The sequence below is a fragment of the Eriocheir sinensis genome, unplaced genomic scaffold (assembly GCF_024679095.1).
Source record: "Eriocheir sinensis breed Jianghai 21 unplaced genomic scaffold, ASM2467909v1 Scaffold407, whole genome shotgun sequence".
Taxonomy (NCBI): Eukaryota; Metazoa; Arthropoda; class Malacostraca; order Decapoda; family Varunidae; genus Eriocheir; species Eriocheir sinensis.
Window position 1 is genome coordinate 133,289 of NW_026111729.1, and position 21,712 is coordinate 155,000.

Genomic DNA, 21,712 nt, shown 5'->3' on the forward strand with positions numbered 1-21,712 from the left:
CTGTTCTTCATTATCCTTTTGTTTTATTCATTTATTTTACCTTCAGCTACAGTATTCTTTCCATCATGATATATTTCTATTTTAACACTTTTTTTATCATCCTGTTCTTTACTCAGCTGTTTTCGTTCATTTATTTTACCTTCAGCTCATTTAATCTTAGTGTTATCCTTTTTTGCTTGCACCTTTCTCTTTTTCTTCTTTGTCCTCTTCCTTTTTTGCTACCTACTTAGTCTTCTCCCTCTTCGTTATCTTCGCATCCTTGTTCCTTGTGCCTGGTTCCTGTACTTTCTATACTTTTATCACAATTATTTTTTCTGTTATTTTTTTCGTCTTCCTCTTCCTTTTTTTGCCGTGTACTCCATCAGCCTCCTCTTCGTTATTTCCACATCTCTTTTCCGTGTAATAAACTCCTTTACTTCCTTCCTAATATCATTGCCTACCAGATAAGGAAGACAGAAAAAAATCAATCCCTTGTGACTCTTTTTCCAAGTCTTCCTCCTCCTCCTCCTTTTCCTCCTCCTTACTGCACCAGGACTTTTGCAAATCTCTCAAATCTTTCAACATATTCCTCCAATCCCTTAAACGACGGACAAAGAGGAGGTAGTGGAAGTCATTAGCCAGGATCGAAACTGTTATTCATTCCACCCTTCCTCCTCGTCTTCCTGTCTCATGTGCACTCTTCTTCCTTCTTCTCCTCCTGATCCTTCTTCATGTACGTTGAATTCTGCTCTATTGATTCTAATGTGTCCTCGATTCTCCTAATTCGGCAGATAAGAGAGAGAGAGAGAGAGAGAGAGAGAGAGAGAGAGAGAGAGAGAGAGAGAGAGAGAGAGAGAGAGAGAGAGAGAGAGAGAGAGAGGTCAACTTTGTATTCCTCATCCTCTTTCTCCTCTTCGTCTTCTTTTTCTCCTGCTTCTAAAATCACGAGTTAGTAATTTATTTCCTAGCTAACACGTTCTATTCGTCCCCTTAACAAAAAGATGGTAAAAAATAATTCTATCCGCCCTTTATTATCTTATCATCCTGGCTTCACATTAATCAGTACTTCTAATTTCAGTTCTTCCGACTAAATGATTATTTTCTGCTTTTCTCATTTTCTCAGCCTCTTTTCAGCCACTGTTATTACCCTCATTAACTCCTCGTTTGATCTCCTTATTTTAAAGCATCGAAACCCATCCATTTCAACTCGTTCCTTTTATTCCTCATCTTTCTCAAAGTTCTCCTCCTGCTCGTCATCTTCCTTCTCCTCAAGGGATCGGAGCCTCACCAATCCCTTCCTATCAGTATTTTTTATTATATCACGCCTTTCCCTACTCCCTTGCCCTACAAGCAAGACAGTGGAGACTGGAACCAATCCCCATTACAGCTCCCCTTCCTTCCTTCTCTCTCACCAAACCCTCCGTATCCTTAGTAGCCTCTCAGCACCCTCCCCAGCAATCACGCCTGTCTCTCCTCACTTTCCCTACAAACAAAAAGACAGGTATCATCAACCACAACTCCATCTCCTCTCTCCTCCCCGCAGCCAAGGAGGAGCTGGTGGAGATCAACGCCGGGGTCAGGGCGTGCAGCTGGTGACGGACAAGAACTCGGGCACCAGCTGGCTCCTGGTCACCCACGCCACCTGGAGGGACGCCGGGAACTACACGTGCGCGCCCGTGCACGCCACGCCCGCCTCGGTGTCCGTCCACGTGCTAGACGGTGGGTATGCGGGGGAGGGGAGAGGGGAGGTGGGGGTGGTAGGGGAAAGGGGGAATGGAGGGGTGGGAGGGGAGGAGGGGTGGATAAGGTAAATGTGTGTGTGTGTGTGTGTGTGTGTGTGTGTGTGTGTGTGTGTGTGTGTGTGTGTGTGTGTGTTAGTAATGATAATATTCGTGTTTTTTGTATTTTTTTTTTTATATCCTGTTTTTGTATTTTTTCTCTTTTTTCAATTATTTTATCCTATGCTTTCCTTTATCATTTACTTTCCTTTTGTTTTCCAGGCTTGCTCTCACATCCTCTTATTTTTGTATTGTCTTTGCGGTTCCTTTCATCTCGTTATTTGTTTTTTTTATCCCTCTTTCGTTGATATCTGATGTTTTCTTGTTGTTGTTTTTCCCTCAACATTTCTTGCTGATTTCTTTTTTCTTCTTTCCTCTTTATCTTTTCCCTACTTTATTATGTAAGTTCTGATACTTTTTCCGTTATTCTGCTTTCTTACATTTTGCTGATGATTCTCTTTTTATATCCAATCTATTTTTATTATCTTCCAACGAAAATTGTTCTCTTTTCTCTCGCAATGAAAATCCTCCTTTTGATTCTATTCTCATGATTCTCTATCCCCCTTGGCCTTTTGTTCCCTCGTTATTATTCTTCCCTTTTGTCCCTCTCCTCTCTGGGTTCCTCCTTTAATCCCCCTTGAATGTACTTCTCCTCATCCTCCACCTTTGATTAGATAGTGTAACTTGTCACAAACAGCCTCGTAAAGGATCATCAGGTCTGCTGTTGTTTGTCCTTCCTTTATGTTTCTTTGTGTTCCTCCTCCTCGTTACCCCATTCCTCTAATGATTAGAGGAATGGGGTTAGAGTCTAATCCCTTTTATTCCATCCCATCTGGTCGTGTTGTATCCTCAATCGCCTTTTATTCAATTCCACTAGGATGGCTCGTTCCCAGATCCGCTTTAGGTTAATTCTCTTCGGCGCTTCGTTCCTCTGATCCTCTTTGTTTGACTTCACTTCCGCGCTTTCCACCCCTCCTGATCCTCTTTTGTTCTCCACCCTGAGCGTTTTATCGCTTTCGTCTTACTTCGGGTCATCATCCTTGTGTGTTACTTCTGCTCTTCTTACTCTTGTTATGAATCCTTTTTCCTTCTTTTTTGCCTTTTTTCTGATTTTTTGTTACTTCCGTACATATCCTTTGCGTTACATTTATATTGTCCTTCTCTGCCTTAGTGTTTTATCTCCGATCTTCCTTCGAGTTCTTGTTGTTGTGTGTGCTACCTCTACTCTTCCTTCCCGTGTTCTGACTCCCCTATCTTTATTATTGGTCTGTCTGATTTGATGTTATATTTCCATCTTCCTCTTACGTTTATATTGCTCCCTTCTTTGTGTTTCGTTCCATTCTCCTATTTCCAACGCTAACTCTCTGTTCTTCTCCGTGTGATCTAATACTACTACTCCTTCCCAAACATCAACATAACATAAGGATCATTTTCTTCTCCTTTTTCGCTTCTCTCTTTACTATTTGATTCGCTATTCATTCTTCGTTCTCTTTTCACTAATCGTTCTCTTTCTTTCAGACCCTTATGTATATATAGTCTTCTCTTTCTTGGTCTTTGAAACAATAATCCTTCCTTTCCCCACCGTTGCGTGCCCTTGATCCCCGTTCCTTTCCCCCAGAAGAGGCTCCAGCCGAGCTCCAAAACGACCCCCAGCCGAGCCGGGCCCAGACGTCCACCCAAGGAACGCCAGGCCTCCCGATGCTCCTGCTGGGGCTTCACCGTCTGCTGGGGCGCGACGTGCCGAGAACGTGGTGCCTCTGGGTTCTCCTGGGGGCGTGTCTAGTGCTCCCCATCGCCGTCAGGGGTACGAGTGGCCTTCATGACGCCTCTCAAACTAGTAAAGCAGCAGAAGGATCGTTAACAGTCGCTGCGAGAGATGGAAACAGAGTCCTTGGCGTCACGCTCTTAAGAAAACAGGAGTTGGGAGGTGATTTGAGCATAGCCTTTGGTTCTTTGGTTTTTTGGTCATCTTTCCCTGCATCCTTCACTCCCTTATCCTCTTCCTCCTCCTTCGTCTCCTATAAGCCATCCTTCTCCTTCTCCATAAAATCCTACACTACCTCCTCCTCCTCCTCCTCCTCCTCCCGAGGGCACCGTCATCGCCCACTCAGGGTTCCGACGCCCACATGCTTTGATCTATCCTCCTCCTCCTCCTCCTCCTCCTCACCCTCACCCTCCCCTTCCGTCACTCACGCCTTCTGCACTTCCCCCGCTCACGCCCTCCGCCCTCAGCTCTAGTCCACGGCGGGGCGTGTGGGAAGCGAGGCGCGGGGGACGTAACGGTGCGTTGGTTGTGTTGGTTGTCTGCGGGGATGTGGTGGAGTTGTGTTGTGGTGGTTGTGTTGCGGCGGTGTGTTGGTGCGGGTGTGTGTTGCGGCAGTGTGTTGGTGCGGGTGTGTTGCGGCGGTGTGTGGGTGCGGGTGTGTGTTGCGGCGGTGTGTTGGTGCGGGTGTGTTGCGGTGGTGTGGTGGGTTGCGGGGGTGTGTGGGTGCGGGGGTGTTGGGGAGGTGTGTTGGTGCGGGTGTGTTGCGGCGGTGTGTTGGTGTGGGTGTGTTGGTGCGGTGTGTTGGTGCGGGTGTTGGTGTGGTGTTGCGGGTGTGTGTTGGTGCGGGTGTGTTGGTGCGGGTGTGTTGGTGCGGTGTTTTGGTGCGGGTGTGTGTTGCGGCGGTGCGTTGGTGCGGGTGTGTGTTGGTGGGGGTGTGTGTTGGTGCGAGGGTGTTGGTGCGGGTGTGTGTTGGTGCGGGTGTGTTTTTGGGCTGGTGTGTGTTGGAGCGGGTGTGTTTTGGTGCAGGTGTGTGTTGGTGCGGTGTGTGTTGGTGTGTGTGTTGGTGCAGGTGTGTTGGTGCGGGTGTGTGTTGGTGCGGGTGTGTTGCGGCGGTGTGTTGGTACGGGTGTGGTGTTGCGGGTGTGGGTTGGTGCGGGTGTGTGTTGGTGCGGGTGTGTGTTGGTGCGGGTGTGTTGGTGCGGGTGTGTGTTGGGGGGGGGGTGTGTTGGTGTGGTGTGTGTTGGTGCGGGTGTGTTGGTGCGGGTGTGTTGGTGCGGGTGTGTGTGTTGGTGCGTGTGTTGGTGCGGGTGTGTTGCGGTGGTGTGTTGGTGTGGGTGTGTTGGTGCGGTGTGTGTTGCGGCGGTGTGTTGGTGGTGTGTTGGTGCGGGTGTGTTGGTGCGGGTGTGTGTTGCGGCGGTGTGTTGGTGCGGGTGTGTTGGTGCGGGTGTGTTGCGGCGGTGTGTTGTGTTGCGGGTGTGTTGGTGCGGTGTGTTGGTGTGTGTTGCGGTGTGTTGGTGCGGGTGTGTGTGTGGGTGTGTGCGGGTGTGTTGGTGCGGTGTGTTGGTGTGTTGTGTGTGTGTTGGTGCGGTGTGTTGGTGCGGGTGTGTTGGTGCGGGTGTGTTGCGGCGGTGTGTTGGTGCGGGTGTGCTGGTGCGGGTGTGCTGGGTGCGGTGTGTTGCGGCGGTGTGTTGGTGCGGTGTGTGTGCGGCGGTGTGTTGCAGCGGTGTGTTGGTGCGGTGTGTTGGTGCGGTGTGTTGGTGCGGGGTGTTGTGGTGGTGTGTGTTGCGGTGCGGTGTGTTGGTGCGTGTGTGTGTTGCGGAGGTTTGTTGGTGCGGGTGTGTGTTGCGGTGCTGTGTTGCGTTTGTGTGTTGGTGCTGGTGTGTGTTGCGGCGGTGTATTGCGGAGGTGTGTTGGTGCGGGTGTGTTGGTGTTGTGTTGGTGGTGTGTGTTGGTGGTGTGTTGTGGTGGTGTGTTGGTGGGGGTGTTTTTTGCGGTGGTGTGTTGCGGTGGTGTGTTGGTGCGGGTGTGTGTTGGTGGTGTGTGTTGGTGCGGGTGGTGTGTTGGTGGTGGTGTGTTGGTGCGGTGTGTGTTGCGGGTGTGTGTTGGTGGTGCGGTGTGTGTTGCGGTGGTGTGTTGCGGCGGTGTGTGGTGTGTGGGTGTGTGTTGGTTAGGGGGTGTTGGTGCGTGTGTGTGTTGGTGATGGTGTGTGTTGGTGCAGGTGTGTGTTGCTGCTGTGTGTTGGGGGGGGTGTGTTGGTGCGAGTGTGTGTTGCGTTTGTGTGTTGGTGCTGGTGTGTGTTGCGGCGGTGTGTTGATGCGGGTGTGTTGCGGGGGTGTGTTTGTGGAGGTGTGTTGCGGCGGTGTGCTGGTGCGGGTGTGTTGCGGCGGTGTGTTGGTGCGGGTGTGTTGCGGCGGTGTGTTGGTGCGGGTGTGTTGGGGCGGTGTGTTTGTGAGGGTGTGTGTTGCGGCGGTGTGTTTGTGCGGGTGTGTTGCCGCGGTGTGGTGGTGCGGGTGTGTTGCGGCGGTGGGTTGGTGCGGTGTGGTGGTGTGTTGCGGCGGTGTGTTGGTGCGGGTGTGTTGCGGCGGTGTGTTGGTGCGGGTGTGTGTTGCGGCGGTGTGTTGGTGCGGGTGTGTTGCGGCGGTGTATTGGTGCGGGTGTGTTGCGGCGGTGTGTTGGTGCGGGTGTGTGTTGCGGCGGTGTGTTGGTGCGGGTGTGTGTTGCGGCGGTGTGTTGGTGCGGGTGTGTTGCGGCGGTGTGTTGGTGCGGGTGTGTTGCGGCGGTGTGTTGGTGCGGGTGTGTTGCGGCGGTGTCTTGGTGCCGGTGTGTTGGGGCGGGGTGTTGGTGCGGGTGTGTGTTGCGGGGGTGTGTGGGTACAGGTGTGTTGCGGCGGTGTGTTGGTGCGGGTGTGTGTTGCGGCGGTGTGTTGATGCGGGTGTGTTGCGGCGGTGTATTGGTGCAGGTGTGTTGCGGCGGTGTGTTGGTGCGGGTGTGTGTTGCGGCGGTGTGTTGGTGCGGGTGTGTGTTGCGGTGGGTGTGTTGCGGCGGTGTGTTGGTGCGGTGTGTTGCGGCGGTTTGTTGATGCGGGTGTGTTGCGGCGGTGTATTGGTGCGGTGTGTTGCGGCGGGGGTGTTGCGGTGGGTGTGTCACGGCGGTGTGTTGGTGCGGTGTGTTTGCAGGTGTAAAATGTGTTGCTCTTTCCTGCTCTCTTGATCACGCTACACACACACACACACACACACACACACCAACTAACTATGTACAAATTTTAAGGTCGTGTGTACAGTACTTTCATCAGTGTGTACCTTTCCACTCCATCACCCAGTCACGTGAATACATAAACGTTCATACAAACATACATACATACATACATACATACATAGAGTCCCTAGCCAGGCAGAGCGATATAAACGGAAAGAGAATGGAAATCAAGTTATCTGGTTATGACGTTTTTTTTTTTTTTTTTTTTTCAAACACTCTTAATGAGACGCAGATCATATGTGTTTCTTTTTCACTTGTCTCTCTAAAAGTGTGGAAAAAAGTGGACGTTAACAAGAGATTTTAAATCTAAATGATCAAACGGTGAATGTCAAGAAACGTTCGTGATAAAAAGAGTGGACGAAGAAAAACTTGTGAAAGAGAAAAAGTGAGAACGATAAAAAAAGTGTTTGACAAATAAAAGGTTAATGATAAGTAGAGAATAAGAGAAAAGAAATGTGTGGAAACAAATGAATGACTGAAAAGATGCTTAAGGGAAGAAATTATATGAAAGGTAAAATATACAAAATAGTGAATAAAGAAGAAAACTTCGTGATTGATGAAAAGGTTGATGAGAAAAAGATGGACCGTTAAACAGGTGACGGAGTGATAGAAAAGACTAATATAAAAAAAATAGACAAATGAGGGAAAAGGTGAACGAGGAAAAAAAATGAAACACAGCAGAGGAAAATTGAAAGGCAACAGAAAGATTCGAAAATATAATCGAGAATGCCCAAGTAAAAAGTGAAAAAAAAGGAATAAAAGTGGAAACTAGAAGGGAAGACTGTGCTGGGATGAAATTAAAGAGCAAATGTGATCAATTATTCTCTTTTGTGGAAATGCGATAACGATGGAAAGAGTACGAAAAAAGGATACTGAAACTCATAAAAATGGATGACGTGAGTATCAGAAGAACGTAAACAGCGAATGAAAAAAGGAATTAATCACAATCACACAAAGAATGACTCCCGTAAGGTTGAAATAAAACTGAAAAAAAAAAAAATATGAAAAATGAAGAAGACTGAAAAAATATTTAAAAAACGGAATGATTGAAAATGATCGAAAAATAAGAACTTCAGAAAAGGTGTGAGCAATAATTGTCAAGAAAACGTATAAAATTCAAAGAGAAAACATTAAGATATCATTGAGGAAAAATGTGCGTATATAGAATTGAACTGTCATTCTGACCAATGATTCTTAACTTTGTGGAAATGATATAAAGATGAACAATATAATGACCGATTTAAAGTTATAAAATGAGAATTTGTAAAAAGATTGGTAATGTTAGGACTGACTCGATTTCTGAAACTTCGACAAATGAAAATATGTGAAAAAAAACGGGAAACTTACGCAAAAGGAAAGTGAAATGCGTATACGAAGACATTTTAAAGAAATCAAAAGAAGAAATAGATAAAATTCTCCAGGGGGAAAATGTGCAGATATTGAATTGGGCTTAATAATGTGTAAAAAGTTTATCGGAGAGATGAAAACAAGAGGACTGACACTCACACAGAAAAAAGAACAGATAAAGTTAAACTGTTAAGACGATCAGTGACTCATTCTCTGTTGGTGGAGATGCGATAAAGATATAAAGAAAAGAACGAAATTGTCAGTCGAAGTATGCTGACGAATTCCCTGTTCTCGGATACTTCGGGAATATAATAAACAGAAAAATAAGACAAGAGGGAAAAGAGTAATCAAGTGCTTTGTATATTAATCTCTCTCTCTCTCTCTCTCTCTCTCTCTCTCTCTCTCTCTCTCTCTCTCTCTCTCGTAACCTGAATAGCCACCCAGACACACAATATCGTTTTAAAATATGTATCTTTCCACCTTATCTCCTCCTCAGGGATATAAGATTATACTGACCCTTCTTCGCATGTTTTCAGACAGATTGCAGCAAGACATCAACCTAAATCCATATTATTCTCCCCCAAAACCTAGATTGCAAGTAGCGTAAGTTAATAATAGAGTAAAGCAACAGTTAATGTCCGCATGACAGGTGGAGTGAGGTGTGGATGCAGTAAGGTGACAGGTTAATGGTGCCGTGCCTAGTACCGCCGGTAAAACGAGGATCAAGCCTCCACCTGTGCCCCTGAAACTACACCTCACCCATCGTGAGTATTAGGGGGGATCCTGAGGCTGCCCTGTTTAGGCCACTCGGCGTCTTCCAGTCTCATTGTGTTTCTATGTTCTTACGTTCTTATGTAATGAAGTCATTTTCCCCCACAGCTTAGGTTACCAGTAATGTAAGTTAAGGGTAGTAATTTCCTCTTATTTCTTTCTTTACTGTAAAATTTCCATGGCCCTTTCTTCCTTAAAGGCTAACTATTTCCTGCCGGCATGTTGCCGGAGGGAGAGGTGGGTGGGGAGGAGCCTTCATCTATTCTGTCCTGTCCTACCACACGTAGATTACTAGTAGTAGCGGTAGTAAACAGACACCCTCGTCATAGACCGATAGGTCTTCTGTTGTCTGTTCTTCCTATGTATTCCTATGTATTCCTCCTCCTCCTCTTCCTTTTCCTTCTTCACCTCTTCCGCGAAAACACCATTATCTCCATGATTCTCTCATTCTTCCTTTTTACCCCCCCTCTTCCTCCTCCTTTCCCTCCTATATTTCCTTTCCTACCCACTGAATCTCCTGTTTTCGCCCTTGTTACGTCTTTATCCTCCTCTTCCACCCCCTTTTTCTCCGTTACTCCTTCACTACCTCTTCCTCGTTTCTTTTCCTTTTCATTTCATGTTTCCCTCATCTCCTCCTCCTCCTCCTCCACCTCCTCTTGTTCCTCACTGAAGCCGTGGTGTTAAGGGCTCATAATACCGTGGGAAGAGGAACTGAGGCAAGAAAGAAAAGAACCAAAGAGGCGGAAAGAAAAAGAAGAGGGTAAAGAGGAGGAGCAGGAGGAGGAGGGGGGAGGAGGGGTGGAGTTAATGTGGCTGACGAAGGAAAAAGGCAGGTGAAGAGAGGGCTGAAGAGACGGAGGGAGGTAAGAGAAGGTGTGAAGGTGAAGGAGGAGAGAAGGAGAAAATGGAAAAGAGGAGAGAAGTTGGAGGGAGTGAGGAAAGGATGAAGAGAGAGAGAGAGAGAGAGAGAGAGAGATAGAGAGAGAGAGAGAGAGAGAGAGAGAGAGAGCAAGAGACAGCGAGAGAGAGAGAGAGAGAGAGAGAGAGAGAGAGAGAGAGAGAGAGAGAGAGAGAGAGAGAGAGAGAGAGAGAGAGAGAGAGAGAGAGAGAGAGAGAGAGAGAGAGAGAGAGAGAGAGAGAGAGAGAGAGAGAGAGAGAATAAATATGTTTTTAGTTACTTTAAAATTTATGTACTGAAACAAAAATTATGTAAGAAAAGGAGGGACGGAGAAAATAAAGAAGGAAAGGGAGGAAAGGAGAAGAAAGAAGTGGAGTAGAAGGAAGAGGAAGAAAATTAATGAGAAATTATGGAGGTTGGCAGAGAAGAAAGGAGAAATTGGAGGAACGGGAAAAGGAGGAGAAGGAATACATAGGAATATATAGGAAGAACAGACACCAGAAGACCTATCGGTCTATGGCGAGGGTGTTTGTTTACTACCGCTACTACTAGTAATCTACGTGTGGTAGGACTGGACAGAAAATATGAAGGCTCCTCCCCACCCAACTCTCCCTCCGGCAACGTGCCGGCAGGAAATAGTTAGAAGAGAACACCATGTACCTTTAAGGAAGAAAGGGCCATGGAAATTTTACAGTAAAGAGAGAAATAAGAGGAAATTACTACCCTTAACTTACACTACTGGTAAGTGGTAACCTAAGCTGTGGGGGAAAATGACTTCATTACAAAAGAACATAAGAACATAGAAATACAGGGAGACTGGAAGAGGACGAGTGGCCTACACAGGCAGCCCCAGAATCCCACCTAATACCCACGATGGGTGAGGTGTAGTTTCAGGGGCACAGGTGGAGGCTTGCTCCTCGTTTTACCGGTGGTACTAGGCACGCACCAGTAACCTGTCACCTTACTGCACCCACACCTCACTCCACCTGTCATGCGGACATTAACTAATTAAGGAGAAAGAGAAAAAGAAGGAGAGGCGGAGCAGCAAACATGCGAAAGGCAAAAGAGATAAAAAGGAAGAGGGAAGAGAACAAGAACGGTGAGAAAAATAAGGAGAAGATGAAGGAGTGAAAAAGAAGGAATAATTTAAGTGGAAAGAAGAAAAAAGAACAGGAAGAAAGGGACAAGAAGAAAAAGAATGCTACTGATAAGAAATGAGATTAAACTTGAAAGAAAAAAAAACTAATTAGGGAAAGAACTGAAGTATGAACACAAAACAGTTAAGTTAGTGAGAAGTTGAGAAGGTATTAGGAAAAAAGAAAAACGACAAAAAATATAAAACACAAAACATTGGGAAGAAGAGAATGGAATAACAATGATAAAAATAAAAGCCAAAACCGTGAACAGATAAACACAGAGACAAGCAGAGAAAAGAGAAGGGCAACGGCGATAAAAAGATAAACAAGGCAAAATGTGAAGAAAAAAGTGAGGAAGAAAGTTAAGAAGAGGACGAGGATGAGGAGGGAAAAGACAGTAAGTAAAAAGAATCGAATCTGCAAAACTAAGTGTATTGAAACAAATGGAAATGCTGCGCTCGAGAACATGATTATTCGAACGATTTCGTTCTTTTTTTGCACACGATTTGTTAAACTCTCTCTCTCTCTCTCTCTCTCTCTCTCTCAAAAGCGCTCAAGGGAAAGAAAAGAAAGCGGAAGAGTAAAGGAGAGAAGGAATATGCCAAGAAGAAAAGGAAGAGTGGTGACGAACACTGAAGCGAGCCAAATAAAGAATATTCACGCAACTTGAAGGAAAAGGTGAAGGAGTGAAGGGAAAATGATTAAGGAAATAAGAGGAAGGAGAAAGAACAATAAGAAGGAAATATTGAAATTGTTAAATAAATGAAAAAAAACAAATATGAAAGCAACTCAAAATGAATAATAGATTTAAAAAGTCAGAAAGGTTAGGAAACAAGAAAGTAATGGTCGGAACGAAAAATGGAGACGTGTCAGTCGAACAAAAGAACAGACATGTGAACAACTCAACATGGAACTTAATTAGAAGAGTGAAAGTAAGACACACTAAGAGGAAAAAGAGAGCATAATGATTTTTTTTTACAACAAAGGAGACAACTCAAGGGCAATAGTAAAAAAGTAAACAATAATAAAAAAAAAGCCCGCTGCTCGCTGCTCACAAAAAGATTCTAAAGAGGTGGCTGAATGAGTGGTCAGTTTCGGGAGGAGAGGTGTCCAGATAACCTTCTCTTGAAAGAGTTCAAGTCGTAGGCAGGAGGAGATACAGAAGAAGGAAGATTGTTCCAGAGTTTACCAGCGTGAGGGATGAAAGAGTGAAGATGCTGGTTAACTCTTCATTAAGGGGTTTGGACAGTATAGGGATGAGCATGAGTAGAAAGTCGCGTGCAGTGGGGCTGCGAGAGGGGGAAGGCATGCAGTTAGCAAGTTCAGAAGAGCAGTCAGCGTGAAAATATTGATAGAAGATAGAAAGAGAAGCAGCATGCCGGTGGAAATTAAGAGGTAGAAAACTATCAATAAGAGGAGGAGAGCTGAAGAGACGAAGAGTCTTAGACTCCACTCTGTCCAAGAGAGCTGTGTGAGTGGAGCCCCCCACACGTTAGATGCATACTCCATACGAGGGCGGACAATGCCCCTGTATATGGATAGCAATTGTGCGGGGGAGAATAACTGGCGGAGACGAGACAATACAGAACGCCCAAATACATTAAAAAATTTAATTTATATTAAATAAATATATAAAACCTATACAATAAGGTAAATTCTATATTGAAATATAAAAAACATATAAAACAATGTAAATTTGTTTCAAAATATATATACGAATACAAAAAATAACGTAGATTTCTATAAAAATAGATATACAAAATACATAAAATTAAGTAAATACATATAAAAAATGCATAAAATACACATTAAATAAATACAAATTCGTATCAAAATAAATAAACAAAATAATAATAAAAAGAATGTGTATTTGTAATACACATATACTAGTTAATTGGTGGATTTTAATATATGTACAAAATACACAAAAATTATGTAAATTTGTAGAATGAAAAACAAATACTGCTAAAATAACGTATATTTCGTATAAAATATATATACAAAATACACATAGAATAATGTAAAACCGTATCAAAATAAGTACAATGAATATCAATAAAATAATTTAAATTTGTATGAAAACAAATATGCAAAATACCCATAAAATAAAGCATATTTAAAAAAAAATACATACATAAAAAATATAGAATAATTAAATTTTAGTATTAAAATTAATATACAAAATGCACATAATAAGGTAAATTAATGGAAAAAATACGCAAATAATAATATGGGGCAGTAAATTTGTTTTAAAATATATACGAATACACATAAAATAACGTTGATTTCTATAGGAATATATATACAAAAATACACATGAAATGACAAATACGTATAAAATATATATTATACAAAAATACACATTGTTAATGTGAAATTAAAGGCCTAAATAAATAAACAAAATATCAATAAAAGAATGTGAATTTGTATGTGAAAATAGATATTCAAAATATTACAGCACCCTAAATTTGTATCAAATTATATACAAAAAAATACAAAATATCTTTTAAATTTTTATGAAAATAAATATACAAATACACATAAAATTAGGTAAATTTGTAAGGAAATACATATACAAAATACAATATAAAATAATGTAAATTTGAATGAAAATACATAAGCAATGTACTAAAATAACGTAAATTTGTATAAAAAATATATACAAAAACACAAATAGAATAATGAAAAATCGCATCAAAATAAATACAGAATATTAATAAAATAATGTAAATTTGTGGTGAAAATCCCTAATGGGGAAGGAGAAAGGGAGGAAGATCGAGTGATAGAGTGAGAGATAAGGCTAAATATAAGAGGGTGTGAGAAAGGAGGAAACAAGGGAAATGAGTGGAGGAAATGGGACAGGAAAAGAAGAGAGGGGTAGGAAGGGTCAGGTAAAAGTGAGGTAAAAAGGGAGAGAGAAAAAGTGTGAGTGGGAAGGAAAGAGATTAAAAGAGAAAAACTGGGAGGGAGGGAAAGGAAAAGAAGAAAGAAAGGAAGTGGGGAGGAGTGAACCAGGGAAAAGACTAACGGTGCAATAGGTCGCGACGGAAAAATAAAAATTAGGTGGGTGACATAGGTTCTTATTTAGGTGTGTTCCGACTTACGTTGATTTATGTTGTTTTCATTTATTAGGCTAGAAAATGCTTATTTTACCACAAAAATATTTGAAATAATAAATATATAAAAATACCTATAAACCACAAAATCCCGCAATATATCGAAAAATCCGCGATACGATACAATTAAAAAATCCGTGATACACGGAATTACCTTATTCATGGGGGGATTCAGTACATATACCCTGCAAATAGTAAGGGTTAATTGTATAAAAAAGTGACGAAGATAAATTTCCATGGGATGGAAAAACAAGAAAAAGACATGAGAAGAAACTGGAGAAGAAGAGGTGTAGGGTGTTTCGGTCAGGAAGGAAAGCCAGCAATCCACGTCTGTGCTTTACCGTGGATGGGCCGCCACTGCCCGAGGTCGCGCGGCCAACCCACCTTGTTGGTTAGGTGGTGGCGTTCGGAATTGTGTCGAACATTGGAGCCATCAACAACCCAACAAAAGGTGTGAAAAATAATAAGTAAAATAGTTTTCGATACAGATGAACTGAACTGTGGAATGGCCTGGAGAGGAAGATCATTCAGCCCAAATTTATAAATGAATCTATAGCTAAGTCTGACCACCTGAGACAGGGAGACAGAACCCCATGAGCTAGTTTTTCTGTAACTGACAACTACTATGCATTTCAGCGGTGGACAAACGGTGTTTTTTGCAGATATCTCCTAAACGAATCGTTGGATGAGTATGATATTTCAACACACTACCTTGAACATCCGTTCGTAATTTTTGGTTAACATACCACATTGCTATATATGTTATGTGAGGAGTTTACTCGTGAAAAATAACACAAAGCCGACGAGTCATGTTCACGCATTCGAATGAAAGTGTGCCCCCCCCCCACACACCCACCCAAACCATTCCTAACCACTACTACGTCTCCCCGTCTCGAAGTCCCCCCGCCTCTTTATCCCTCCTCTCCTCTTCCTTGCTTCTCGCCTCCCTCACTCCTGTGTCCCTCCCTACTTCTCCCACTACTGTATTTATACATTATAATGTTCTGTAAGTGTGTATGTATAGATATGATTATTTCCTAAGAGTATGGTACAATTTCATGAAGGCAAGAAGTGGTTCACGTTGATAATTACTGTACAACAGCACGTTTACGTGTAGTATATAGGAGAGCCATGTTTGCAGTCGTTATGGTCAACCACGTGAACATGATGTGCTGGAATTACCTGTGACTTGGACCTTCTACTGTTAGGAAAAGTTGATACTCTTATTGCGTACTGTCTGCCTATTGATCATAAAAAGTGGTCCAGTTTATATATAATATTATTTTGTTGACTTGTTTGTTGTATATTCATGTTATCAAAAAATTATAAACTGCATATATTTTTCTTAATCTATACATATGTGTATAATGCGTAAAAGTCAGAGAGAGAGAGAGAGAGAGAGAGAGAGAGAGAGAGAGAGAGAGAGAGAGAGAGAGAGAGGCTATACGGCCATTAACAGCGGAATTAGCTATTGCTTTAACGGTCGTTTGACCCAGTCTGGTTTTCATGTCCACATATACCAGCAATTGTATTAGATAATATTATTAATGTATGATATGTATGTACATACTGACGTATGTAACTATTATACCTATACGTATGTAATTACAATAGGGAAAAAAATCACAGGTGGAAGGCTGATGGTGTGAGTAGGGGGGGGGGGGAAGAGGGTCATGTGATACTGGGGTAGAGAAGGAGTGGTCTGGGGGTTCTTCAGGGTGGTGGTGGTGGTGGTGGAGGGGTTAGACGAGTACCCCACACTCGTCCGATTCTGTGTAACACCTTTGATATGATGACTGGATTAGGCGTAATATCACTCAGTAAACTCCTCACATAACACATATAGCAATATGGTATGTTAACCAAAAATTACGAACGGATGTTCAAGGTAGTGTGCTGAAATATCATACTCATCCAACGATTAGTTTAGGAGATATCTGCAAAAAACACCGTTTGTCTGCCGCTGAAATGCATAGTAGGTTTACAAACACATACAAAACATAAAAACACTTTACCTTATTATGAGAGTCTATCCGAGCCTGGATTTGCCCATCTAGAATTAAGGCCATTAGTTCATCTTCTAATGCAGATATGGTTGTGTTGAAAGCAGCTGCCATCTTTTCTAAGTCAGCACTCATGTAAGGGCTGCAACAAAAATAAGTTAAATTGCTACAATTGTAAATAGAGCAGAACAATTTCTTAAGAAATTGCCCTAAACACCTCACATACTTACCAAAAGTTCAACATAAATTTTTTTGTCCATCACTAAATATGAACAAAGTCTAAATCATATCCTCCTCAAAACTCATTTTCTTCATGAGTGATTAAGTTGGAAACAATTCTAGTAACTGTGTATATAATAATTTAAGTTACAGGGTAAAAGGCACTTTGCAAATTTCTTAGTGCTTTGTATCCTTGTGCCTCTTAAGTTAGATGGGACAGATACCTGGTGAAATGTGCCACACTACCAAAGTGCTGTCACCCAAGGCCTTCACACTAGCTCTGGCAACTTCCTTACACTGACACTATGGGGCCATTTCACAGTGCCATTATCAGTGCACAAACTAAACTCTATACTCTATAAAAGTCAGGTTTTCAACACACTAGATAGCAAAGAGATTTCCTGTATAGTTTCCTCCAATTTAAAAGCCTCTATATGAACACTGAACATTATACAAAAAATGTTTGTAGCCTTTAGTACAGTAAACCCACTATAAACTGAAATAGGAGACCACATCCAAAATAACAAAATCCAATATATTCAAAGTTTAAAAACTTGCACACACTGAAGCAAGGCTGTTCCATAGTTTACCAATGAGTCTGATTAAGAAGGAATGAAAGGTTAAGGCATAAGATGCTACATACTTCCTAAATTTAAAATTTCTAGTTTCCTTTTGTGGACTTTGCAGAATGCTTGGATACAAGTGGTTCATCATACAGAGACTGCATGGACAAAGGAACAGAAGGTCTATGTTTTACCTATTAACTCATATATGCAGGACAATTTTGCCATCTGAGAACCACGTAATACTTAACCCTTGGAGTACGGGTGGCGATATATTTCTCTGGATGGTGTGCACGGGGAAAATTTAGACATTTAAAAGAGGTGGAAATGGTGTCTTTCTTCTTTGCAATAATTGTATATTCATCTAGTATATATGGTGGTGTAATAAAACTTCTCTCATAATAATAATAAATAAGTCATGACAGCCAAAAATATTGCGCATTTTCTCGGGGCTGTGACACGTCACGTGGAAGCACCCCACTCACTTTCACTCTTTCTGTCTCTCTCTCTCTCTACCTACCTACTTGCTTCTCCCTCTTCTCTCAATGTCACTACCATAGCAGTCATCAGAGTCACTGTCACTTTGATTCGCCCGCACTCTACTTCCGCCCGGAGCAGAGGAACTGCTTGACGTGTCACGAGACATGACAGATGTATTCTGAACAAAAGTAGAAAATGATCTGTGGCCTTCGGTAGGGCGCGCGCTGAGACGAATGAGTGTGTACAGATGCCAGATGCCTCCACCATTCTTCTGAGTCAAGAACTGGCGGTATATTTGAAACGTAGGGAGCATAGAGTGTGATGATTATATATATGATCCCCGTACGGGTGGTGTGTGTGGCAGCGCACTTATATATATGATTGCTGTAATGTAAGGGTTAAGGGGGTACTGAGGTCAGATTCAAGAAAAAATCTTATTTTATTTTATTTTTCAATTCATGCAGATTTGTGAAGTAAAACAATTTATAAGCACTAGGAATAAAATAAATTGGTACAAAATTGCAATACCGCCTGCGGGCAGCCATTTAAAGTCGCTGGAAAGAGGTTTATTTCTAAATTTATTTGCCCCATCATTATCAACAAAAATGCCAGTTTCAAGTAAATATATTTTATTTCAGATTTTTAAAAAAAATATTCTTTTGTAAAAAAGCATGCTTGCGAGTAATGGCACTTCAAAGTTCGGAAAGCCCTGTATCAGTCATTCTTTCTTTCCTGATTTGGATTATTTTTGCATTATGTGAATTATCACTGTGTTACACATGAATACATTGTGATAATGCGCCACATCAGTCATGTAATTATTTCAATATTTACCGTATGCCAAATTTGCACATTTACTTCCTCCTAATATGTATTACATTCAGTTTTTTTTTTAAATCGTCTCTACATTTATTTGTCCCCTCATTATCAATAAACACACCAAGTTTCAAGTAAATGTGTTTTATTTTGGATTTTTTATGAATATTTTTATTTAATTAAAAAATCATGTTTGCGAGTAAATGGCACTTGGTGTTTATTGATAATGAGGGGACAAATAAATGAAGCAATGAACCCCTTTCCAATGAAGTGACATTCTGATGATCCCCAGCAGTGAGGTAAAGTCAATTTACCGGCAAAGGCGCAAAACTAGAAAATTCCAGGTGTCCGACAACGCCACCCCATGATGAATACCTTGCAATAATTAGTAGTAAATACTGAAATAATTACATGACTTATTGTGCATTATCACTATGTGTTCATCAGTAATGTATGTAAACATAATCTAAATCAAGAAAGAAAGAATGAATGATGCAGGGCTTTCCAAACAAAGAAGTGCCATTACTCGAAAACATGATTTTTGAAATAGAAATATTCATGTATCTCTCTCTCTCTCTAATATATATATATATATATATATATATATATATATATATATATATATATATATATATATATATATATATATATATATATATATATATATATATATAAAACTTGAAACTTGGTGTGTATATTGATAATGAGGGGACAATTAAATGTAGAAATGTTTTTTAAAAGTGAATATAATACATATTAGGAGGAAGTAAATGTGCAAAATCGGCATATTGGCGTGGCGTCATGACATGCTACGCCATGCACACAGGACAGTTCATAACGTATAGGGAAGTTTGCAAAAAAAACAATCCCAACGTCAATTTATAGAACATATACATATTCACATGCATCAACATGTTTCTTAATGACATATAATAAGGCCAGTAGAGCATTTTAAATAAATCTGCATGACGTCATGGTGTCATGCATGTAAAACATTTATATGCATACACATGAAGGAAATCATATTCTGAACATATCCTGAAAATCTGGTCATAAATGCGAATGCTTTTTTATATTATTTGTTTCCTTTTTGACTTCAGTACCCCTTTGATGTATGTCTAGAGTACACTCGGCCCTCGATTTAATGGATTAAAAGGGGGGAATGGTGGTTTGTTGCTTGAAAATACGGTTTTGACGTTTCTAAAGCCGGTGTCACACCGGACAAATCTAACCAGCCTCCCTTCTAGCTCGGAACAATTTTTTTTATGATCTGGGCGGCCAGGCGCATGTGTGGCTGGGCTTGAGCAGCTGACAGGCCGCTGATGATGGTGGTGATGATGATGGGTGTCAGCGGCGTGGCCCCCGCATCGGCGCCGTTTTCGTTGGGGCCCGTGTGTGTGTGGCTGTGTTTATTGTGGGCCAAGGCTCCTCAATTTGCTAATTCTTGTTTTCCACATGTTGCACAGGACTTCTTTCTTTTCTTCCATCTCTTCTTTTTCAAAAAGAAGCAATGGAAGAGAGGAAAGGGGTCCCGTGCAACATGTGGAGGATGAGAAGCCCAAACCCATAATAAACACAGCCACACACTCGCGGGTCCCGATGGGGATGCCGTTCAGGTGGCCGACGCTCATCATCGCCATTACCATCATCAGCCACCCATCAGTTATTCGCCCGGCGCTGGGGCTGTCTGCATGCATGCACTGCATGTGTTTATTGTTATTTTAGGGTTCTGACGTTCCTAAAGCCAGTGTCACAACGGACAAATCTACCCAGCAACGGACAGAATGTCCAATGCTGGGTATTTGTCCGTTGAGATTTTGTGGTCCGTTAACCCTTAGAGTACGGGTGGTGATATATTTCTCTGGATGCTGTGCACGGGGAAAATTTAGGCATTTAAAAGAGGTGGAAATGTTGTCTTTCTTCTTTCCAATAATTGTATATTCATCTAGTATATATGATGGTGTAATAAAACTTCTCTCCTAATAAAAAAGTTATGACAGCCGAAAATAGTGCGCATTTTCTCGTGGCCGTGACGTGTCGCGTGGAAGCACCCCACTCGCTCTCACTCTCTCTCTACCTACCTACTTGCCCCTCCCTCCTCTGTCAATGTCACTACCATAGCAGTCATCAGTCACTGTCACGTTGATTCGCCCGCGCTCTACTTCCGCCTGGAGCAGAGGAACTGCTTGACGCGTCACAAGACACGACAGATGTATTCCGAACAAAAGTGAAAAATGATCTGTGGCCTTCGGTAGGGTGTGCGCTGGAGACGAATGAGAGTGTGTACGGATGCCAGATGCTTCCACCATTCTTCTGAGTAAAGAACCGGCAGTATATTTGAAACGTAGGGAGCGTAGAGTGTGATGACTATATATATGATCCCCGTATGGGTGGGGCGTGTGGTAGCGCACTTATATATACGATCGCCGTAATCTAATGATTAAATCCGAAATCCATTAAATGGGGGTCCGTTAAATCGAGGGTCAAGTGTATTGTTATTTATAGATAATATGTGTAAAACTGCTTATATTTCACAATTACTAACCATTATAACCAATGGTAGAATCTGTTAGATATACAGAAAATAACAATCAGTACCACTGAGGAGCTATATTAGTATTCTTCCTTATATAAACTCTCCATTGTAGTCATAAATTTAGCTTTAAAACTAAATCAACAGATAAATCTGCTGTAAAAGGATACAGAATGTGGTCTAGGCACTGGTCTGGGCTTAAGAACTCCTGGATGCCAGACGTATGACCGTTTGTCAATACACTTTGACAGCATTCGATATGACACACTTTATGTGTTCTGTGGCTGACTGCAAATCGAACTCAAGAAAGAGAACAAGAAAGAAAGATGCGAGTGCTGCCAGAGGCTGGGCAAAGTTCCCATCTGCCAAAAAAGAACCAGAGTGAAAAAAGAATTTGGTAACAGAGTGCAAATGGAGTGGAGAGCCACTCATAGTCATGCCATCTGCTCCATGCATTTCATAGAGTGGGAGAATGGAGGACCAACACCAGAAAATACAGACCCAGTGCTGTTTGAATATAATGGGTGGGGGAAGAACTCCAGAGGGAATATTACCAAAAAGAGAAATAGACTTCAGTGTCAATGACAATTATGTGGAGAAGTCATGGGTTCCGAACACCAGCCAAGTCTGGCATCCACTCCTAGTAACTGAAGGACATCAAATAATGAAGTGTTTGTGTTTGATCACAATCAAGACTGGACTGAGGCAGAAATATGCACCACTTTCTTCCCCTCCATATTGCAAGATGCACAAAATCTTGCTAGTGTTCCTATTCTTGTTAGGGATTTGATGACTCGTGAAGCCGAGAGAAATACACTAGTATTTGACTGGTTGTTTAGATTTGTAGAGCATGTCATACCGTAGGCAGCGATCTGCTGAAACAGCTTTTTTTGTTTTGTTTTAATACCATTCCTGGTGGGCATTGGAAGTATCTGAATAAAAGTATATATAAATCAAATAATATTCCTACATGTGTAAAAGGTGATAAATACTCATCCCCAGATGTATATAGCCAAATTTAAAGAACATCCTTACAACTAATTTGTAACC

At 42.1% G+C, this 21,712-nt stretch overlaps 1 protein-coding gene across 1 annotated transcript in view; it reads right to left on the minus strand.

The window, feature by feature from the left end:
• Nucleotides 1-3,614: 3,614 nt before the first annotated feature.
• LOC126992141 (COP9 signalosome complex subunit 1-like) overlaps nt 3,615-21,712 on the minus strand; it is a 79,224-nt gene continuing 61,126 nt past the window's right edge. Inside the window, exons 11-13 of the mRNA XM_050850798.1 lie at nt 16,010-16,193; nt 3,951-4,061; nt 3,615-3,659 (exon numbers count right to left, since the gene is read on the minus strand). Of these exons, the coding sequence (XP_050706755.1) occupies nt 3,615-3,659; nt 3,951-4,061; nt 16,010-16,193 (340 nt within the window). The remainder of the gene's footprint in view (nt 3,660-3,950; nt 4,062-16,009; nt 16,194-21,712) is intronic.